General features: G+C 47.9%; 1 protein-coding gene across 4 annotated transcripts in view; it reads right to left on the reverse strand.

Annotated features, from left to right (window-relative positions):
• Positions 1–2,635: 2,635 nt before the first annotated feature.
• Positions 2,636–7,994, reverse strand: part of chd4b (chromodomain helicase DNA binding protein 4b) — a 22,173-nt gene continuing 16,814 nt past the window's right edge. For all 4 annotated transcript variants that reach the window (XM_008280156.1, XM_008280154.1, XM_008280155.1 and 1 more), the window contains exons 32-39: positions 7,192–7,277; positions 6,885–7,113; positions 6,569–6,622; positions 6,283–6,447; positions 6,100–6,208; positions 5,624–5,756; positions 5,351–5,546; positions 2,636–3,575 (exon numbers count right to left, since the gene is read on the reverse strand). In XM_008280156.1, the coding sequence (XP_008278378.1) occupies positions 3,373–3,575; positions 5,351–5,546; positions 5,624–5,756; positions 6,100–6,208; positions 6,283–6,447; positions 6,569–6,622; positions 6,885–7,113; positions 7,192–7,277 (1,175 nt within the window). In that variant the 3' untranslated portion in view covers positions 2,636–3,372. The remainder of the gene's footprint in view (positions 3,576–5,350; positions 5,547–5,623; positions 5,757–6,099; positions 6,209–6,282; positions 6,448–6,568; positions 6,623–6,884; positions 7,114–7,191; positions 7,278–7,994) is intronic.

A 7,994-nucleotide genomic window follows, 5' to 3' on the forward strand; every position in this document is an offset into this window, starting at 1 on the left:
CTAGTGAAGGAGACTAGTGAAGCACAACCACTGGGCAGAGTGGATAAAGAGAGAAGAGCAGAAGCATGTTGACAGAGATGCTGGTCTTGGGAGGACACAAGCTAAGAGGAGTTGAAGTTCCTAACTTGTGGCTCCAGCAGCTCACAGCTGGACATCAACAGCTGCTGAACTTCTTCATAATTTTAGGTTTTTAGGTTGCACTTGTCCCAAATGTTGCGAAGCTGCAATCAATTCTTTTTGGATTAATCGATCAGCTGTTTGATAGAAAACGTGATTCAGAGTTTCTTGTTTAGTCAAAAGATGTTCAGTTTACTGTCACAAAGGAAAGAAACCAGAAGACACAGACTGGTTACCTGTCCAGGTGAACCTGCCTTCATCCTCAGTCACCTGGGATAGACTCCGCCCCCTAGTGAGGATGAAGGTGTAGAGATGACGGATGGATGGAGACGTCCTGTTCAGACTGTTGGTAGAGCTCATCTTATCTGAACAGAGCTACATTATGCACCGATATCGGAGTGATTTTATCTTCAGTCGATTCAATGAAACGCAGAGAAAAAAAGTGAACGCTGAAAATAAAAGTTACAATAAAGATTCATACATCCACACGGATCTGAACCTGCTCGACTTACTCAGATGATTGTGCTGAGTTTTATGAAAGCTTTCTGACATGCAGAGGAAACAGTCTGCAGGCAGAGCAGCAGCAGAACCAAGAGACGTGTTCAGGAGAAGAAATACAGTCACACTGGACAGAGACCAAGACCCAAGACAAGAGGCATGAGAGAGAGAGAGGTGGAACAAACTCACCGACAGGACATCGCGTGGACTCAACTGGACCGGACTGGTGTTAAACTGGTGTTTAACTGGTGTGTAAGTGGAGGCGATGGCTGAACAGGCCTCCTGTGTTTCTGTGTGATGATGGCCAGCAGTGACTCTCAGCTCCTCATCCATTCATGTGCAGCTTCAGTGTGTCCTGAGCAGATCTGAGGCTTCATCAGCTGCCCATCCTCCCGTCCTGTAATTTACTCTCATTTTCCTAATTACTCGACTATCTCTGGGAGAAAATGTGCGTCTTCCTGCTGCGTCTTCCTTCGACCTCTCTGGAAACTGACTCTGCTGCACATTTGCCTCCATGTAAATTCCACCTCATGTTTCCAGGATACATGCAAAGTGTGTCGGGTCTTTGTGAACCACATTTGTTTTGTCTGAACAGTCACATTTTCCTAAACTGGTGTCAGCATCCACACGGCTTTCTTAGCGACAAATGGAAGGAGAAACCTGCAGAAATGAGCGGATGTGTGTAAATAAAGCAGCCGACTGAGTGGTTTCATGAGTATTCAGAAGAGACGTAGTCCTGAGCTGTGGCCCTCAGGCAGCACTCCACCAACACCAACACCACCACAGCAACGAGTGGATCTGCAGAAGGACAGAGTTCAGCAGAACCAGTCCAGCACAAGCTGCACTCAGAAAACTTGTTCAGTCCTTTCAAACAGTCGTAGACCTGCAGCTCTCTGACGTCTGTCAGGTTTCTTGTTTTCTGTTAATAGCTGCAGAACATTTGGGCATCAACGAATGTGACACATTCAAAACTGACCTGCTGATGAATTCAACGTGAGTGGGACATCAGTGTCTTCACAACAATCCAGACTGTAGTTTGTTTCACTGGAAACAAACTCGTGGTGGCGCTAGAGGAGCAAACAGACGTCTGAACACCGTCTCACAGCGATTCATCAAACACCTGAAGGCCAAAAGCCACTTAACACTCTGTATAGAACCAACCAGCAGGTGGCGCTGTGAGTCTAAAACCATGTTGGCCAATCAGAAGCTTGAAAAAAAACAAAAGGTTCTTCTGGTTCCACTGGACCCACTTGCGTCCAGCTGATACATTCATCTCAATAAAACGTCCGATTTCAGTCGATATCAATAATTATTGATCATTTCAATGATCAGCGACCAGAGCCAAGCCACGCACCACCTCGAGGTTCAGTGTTCAGAGTGTTCAGTCTGGGCCGGGTCTCAGTGGACGCAGACCCCAACCCGACCTCCAGAACTCTGACATCAAGTCTGTCAGCCCTCAGAGCAGCTGCTCAGCTGGACGTGATGGAGGACAGGAGGTTCTGGAGGTTCTGGACCATGATGGTCCTCCAGACGACTGGAGGCCTGCACTGAAGCCTCAGGGTGAGGAAGGATGGAGGTCTGTGACCAGGGACATGATTGGCTGTTTGTGATGCAGCATTTCCTAATTCTTTGTGGTCTTTTCACTCATTTCTATGAACTAAAATGTACCAGAAATGAAGGCAGGTGACCTCGTCGGCCCCCAGTCACTTCCTTTGCATTTCCACTGACGAAGAACCTGTGGCTGCTGTTCTGTCTCCTGCATGTGTTGACTGATCAGCATGCCATCAGATTTCCTGTAGATTTACATGTAAACAGGTAAAAAGTGCGTCAGCAGGCTCACAGCAGCACTCTGTTCACCACCACTGTCATGATGCAACACCACAAACCAGAACCCGCCATCGGTCTTCAGGGTTCCTTCATCAGACACAGAACTGCGTTTGTGTGGATGAACCGCATCAAAAAGAAAAGTTATTCATGAACACAAAAACCTGCTTTAAAATATTCAACAGAAAACCTGAAAAACTGTTGAGTTTTTATTGTAGTCCATAAAAACAAACAGCAACGATAGAAACAGCGAGGTGGTAACCATAGTAACCAGAGTCAATCATGTAAAACAACAGACAGTAAGAAATTAAATTAACTTAAGATTTCCTTCCTTCTCCAAACCTGCTGCATGTTTCAGGAGACTTCTGGTCTGTGGAGGAATGTGGAGGTGCTGGTCGGGCTCAGGCGGGCCCGACAGGACGGGTGGGTTCAGGACACACACACACACAGAGGTAACAGATATAAAAGTGACAGTAACAGTCTGTCTGCAGTAGAGACGCACATCTATATGCCCGGGTTAACACACGCTCTCACACGGCGAGGACAAGACTTCTAAAAAACCTTCACAAGTTCCTAAAGGTGAAAATGACACAAGAAAATCCCTCGAGTAGTTTAATAAAAGTTACTACAAAGCACCGGTAAAGTCCAAACATGCTGCTTTTCTGCGTCTGTCCTCGTCTGCTTCGTGATACATACAGGTGACTCGGCCGGCGGCAGGACGGAGGACGACCGAGTCTGATCCCAGTGAGGAGAAGGAAGTGACGGTTCATTGGCTCCCGTCCGACATGTACACGTCCAATCAGAGTCCAGCAGCCTGGTTCCGAGGGTCCGGGGTGGGAGGTGGTGCAGAGCGAGGACGACTAACCTGACTGTGCTGTACATGGAGTTTGAGGGGGAGGAGTCTGCTACATGGCGGTGAGGTCAGGTGACGGGTCAGCGCGGCACCTGCATCTGCTGCGAGCCCTGCGATTGGTTCTGAGCGGCGACCTCGGGGCCGCGGCTCGCCAAGCGGCTCAGGATGTTCCTCTCGGACATCTGCAGCCGCACGGCGACGGGAGGAATCCTGGCGATGGTCGCCGGGAGACGAGTGACGTCAGCCTTCATGTCGCTCAGAAGCTCCTCGAGCTGTTTGAGAACTGAAGACACGAAACAGAGACCGCAGTGAGGAGACTGAAAATACACCAGATGTGTTTTTATTACGGGGCTGCACGGTGGATCAGTGGCTAGCACCGTCGCCTCACAGCTAGAAGGTCGCCAGTTCGTCCCATTAAGACGCCTGGGATCTTTCAATAATTCTAATTTGATTTGATTTAACACGAACCTCAGTGAAGGAACACGAGACAGGAGCAAAGACAAAGCAGCGCTCTTGTCACAAAACAACAAACTGTGTGAAAACTAACTGAACACTGAAGTAGATGTTGGAGGTAGGACTAGATGTTGGAGGTAGGACTAGATGTTGGAGGTAGGACTAGGCGGTGTGCAGATGATGGATGGATGGATGTTGGAGCTCCACTGCATCCATCTATCTGAAGGCTGTTTCATCAACGTGTTTCCAGTGAACTATTCAAACAGCATCGTTTCTCTTCTGTTGGAGGCCGTTTGTTGCATCATAGCAGACAAAGACGAGACGCTCCTTCACACGGACACAGAACAAAGCTGGAAACAGGAATCTGCAAATATCCCTTCTGATGATAATCAATCGTTTATACTGTGGAAAACATTAACGAATGTTTCCCTTCAGACTGTGACATAACCCAGTCCTTCGCTTTATTCTGACGTCGTGGTCTGCAGGTGAGCAGCAGGTGAGCTGCAGGTGAGCAGCAGGTGAGGCTCATGTTCCTGTTTCCTGATGCTACAATGAAGAAGCGTCTCTGTTCATACATGGAATAATCTATTTTTACCCGTTTGTGGTCGTGTTAGCAGCTATTATTAGAACATGTAAATATGTGTATTTCCATAGCTGCTGCTGCCTTTTCCCTGCTGTGACACTGAAGGCAGCACTTCTCAACAACAAACTGTTCACTGGAAGAGAAACTGATGCTGGAACAGTGAAGATACGAGCAGAGCAGCCGACATGGAAACCTCCAAACCCTCCACACAGGAGGGAATGGAGGAGCTCAGAGCAGCTTCATTCTGCTGATGGACACAGCAGACGGTCAGGATTCAGGCTAACGTGTGATTACTGAGCCCACAGTTCAGGACAATTAAATCAAAACTTCTACATGATCTAAGAGGATTTCTGACTCCAGCAGTCGGTCATTTTAATCCGGTGGAAGCTGTTTCCATCTCTCACACAACAACCAGTCAGTCAACTACTGAACGAACCACAAACTGCTTTGACTACCGATCACCAGAGTGAACTATCTCTGGACTCTGGTCCACATCTTTCATCATTTTCTGACATTTTAGAGACAAACAGCTGATCGATTGATCCAGTAAACACAACGACGAGCTGCTGCTCTCCTCACAACAAAGTCATTATTATGTGTTTCTATTAATGAGCTCAAAGATGAGACTGTTCATGACGGCTTCAGTGTTTTCATATTTCAACTCCCCCATAATCACATAACTGATCTAGAGTCCGATATGACAGGTTCTGGATCAGTGACACGATGAGAACTAACAGAGAACATTCCAGGTTTGATCTTTAATAGTTCCTCACATGTTGTTGTTCAGACAGACTCAGATTTAATCAGAATAAACCTGCTGGACGTGTTTCAAAAACATTTTCTCAGAAAGAGTTTCATTTATGAAGTTAGAACTTTTAATAGTTTATGATGAAGAAGTTTAAATAAAACCAGAGATTTTTGAGCAGAAGGACCCTGATGAAACAGAAGAACTTCTTCTGTCTTACAGTCTGAGACCCGTCGTGTCCTCTTCCAGGTGTGTTACCTGCTTGTAGGTGTGTTACCTTTGTGCAGCACAGCGTTGGCGGGTTTGTTTCCGGACATGGACTCCTTGCTCAGGTGCTGGTGGGACTCGGCCAGACACTCGACCTCGCTGAAGCGGGTGTTGAGGGCCATGGACGGGTGCGCCGGGTCCTCGGTCATGTTCAGGTAGGCGGCCCGGCGGAGCTGCTCCTCGATCACCAGCGCCTGCTCCAGCAGCTGCGAACACAGAGGCGACCAATCAGACATCACGCAGACACTCGGGGGAGGTCACGTGACCAGGAGCGCTGCTTCACCTTGAACCTGCGAGCAAGAAACTTGTTCTTGATCTCCAGGAAGTTTCCTCTGCTCATCTCGCCTTTGAAGGGCTCGTTCAGGATGGCGAACCTCACGTCGTTCTGCACGTCCTGCCAGCGAGCGTAGCCGTGTCTGAGCGCCGCGTCAGGACCAACAACCTGAGGACGGACGGTCCGATGGGGACTACACCTGAGGACATCTGTCCTTTACCACCGCTCACAGATGTCTGCACAGAGGCTACTTTCTAAAGCTACAGCTTACAATGTCCCCCTAAATGCATCATGCATAGACTAGCAATAGGTGCCACCCCCTGAACCGATGGTCCCTGAACGCCTCACAGTCTTCAGTAGACATCAGCTAACTTCACTGAGCTCTGATGGTCCCACATCTTTATTCTCTGCTCGGTTCTCCTACAGACTCTACAGCAGAGCGTCTGAAGTGACGGTGGTTCTGAGCGGTTCTGTTTGAAGGATACTGGATGATGCCGGCCAGCAGCCAGTAGTCATGGCGCCGGTGCCAGATCTCGAAGGTCTTCTTGGTGACGGTGGCGGCTCTTTCCTCGTTCTGCCACAGAGAGTGGAGTTCTGAAAGGAGATCGGACGGGTCAGAACCAGCAGCACTGAAACAGAACAAAGAGCAGGGAGAACAGAGAACCCACCTGTGAATCCTCCGTCTGCGATGTTGAACATGAACCTCTGCTTCGTCGCCTTCTTCTTCTCCTCGCTGACGTTGACCGGCACCGCTCCTCCTTCTTTGGTGTTTTCTCCGTTCTGCAGTTTGCCAGAATCTTCTGCTTTCACTGCATCTTTCTCCTCTTTTTGTTCTGCAGGAACACAAACATGTCGGATGGTCTCATTCACATCAAGACATTAAACAGAGGAAGCTACTAGAAGGAGGATGTCTCCAACAGCTTCCTGCTGAAGCAGCTCTGGGTGATTTTGTACCTTTTTTCTCCTCCGATGGAGAACTCGTGTCCATCTTCTCATCTTTGCGTTCATCTGCATAGACAACAGAAGTTCGGTTACAGACTGAAGCTGTGAGACGTCAGACACTGGTCTACATGTACTAGAACACAGCTGACGTGTCTCTGCTCTAGGACAGGTGAGAACGTTCTACAGCTCCACACGGTGCCAGCAGGATGCCGTCAGTGACACCTGGATAAGGAGGTTTAGGAATGAGCTGCTACCACGCCCTCAGATAAACCTCCATCCATTCCTGTGAATAAACCTGTGAACTCCCGTCACTGAAACATCGTCTCACCTTTGCTTTTCTCCTCCTCTGCCTCCATCTTTGCCTCCGAAGCTTCACCCTTCACCTCAGAGTCTTTCTCTGAACATTTGTCCTTCTCCTCTTTGTCTTTGCTCGAGTCTTCGGCCTCCTTGCCTTCGTCTCCATCCGTCTCCTTTTCTTTCTCCTCCTTCTCTGCAGCAGCGTCCACTTCTTCTTTCTTCTCAGGAGATTTTTCAGACTCGTCTGGAATTTCAATAATCTGCAGACGAGAAGTTTTAATTAGTGACACAGTAAATTCCAGCACAGTAACTGGCACTGATGTTAAATCAGCGCTTACCTCTGGATCTTCGGCCTTCTTGGCTGCTTTACTGTCGTCTGCCTCCTTCTTCAGCTCGTCTTTGTCCTCAGATTTAGACAAATCCTCTGAAAACACACGTTAGCGACACACAAACTGTGTTTACTAATTGAAATCCACATTTAATGTCTGAATCTTAAAAATGTTTCTGCGGGTCATTGATGAGCTGAAGGTGGTGGTTCCGTCTGCGTCCACTGGAGGGCGGCAGACTGAACATCTGTCAGTCCAGGTTAAAGTCACAGCTGGATCCAAGTTTAAATGTAGAATCTATGTGTTGGAGTTCAGCCTCCAGCTCCTGTTTGTTGTGTTTGAGTTCAGGTCAAACTGAGGTTCCGTGTTCCTGCTGAGAGGAAATGATGCTGCAGACCACGTCGGTTTCAACACTCAGACCAGCAGCAGGTCCGGCAGCCACGTGTCACATAAGAATCATTCTAAAGGGTTTTAATGTCTCCGTACTGCTTCACACAGTTGGGCAACAGCTGTTATGAACAGTTCTGCTTGTTGATTCTGGTTCTTAGCAGCTCTTAGTTCCACCGGAGGTTAGAATGACTTCAACAGTTCAATCTAGATTTTATTTAATAAGCTGATGACATCATAAACTGTTCAACAGTCCCAGGAGGCTTTTCCTGCTAAGACTACTCGAACATCATATCTCAACAACTTCCCTGAGGTTCTACCAAAGGGATCAATAAAGTCCTATATCTATCTAGTTCTATCTATATCACAGTAATGGTAGTACTGCTGAAGTACCACCAGTGTAATAGTACTGAAGTACCACCAGTGTA

This window comes from Stegastes partitus, unplaced genomic scaffold, assembly GCF_000690725.1.
Source record: "Stegastes partitus isolate 25-593 unplaced genomic scaffold, Stegastes_partitus-1.0.2 Scaffold184, whole genome shotgun sequence".
Classification (NCBI taxonomy): Eukaryota; Metazoa; Chordata; class Actinopteri; family Pomacentridae; genus Stegastes; species Stegastes partitus.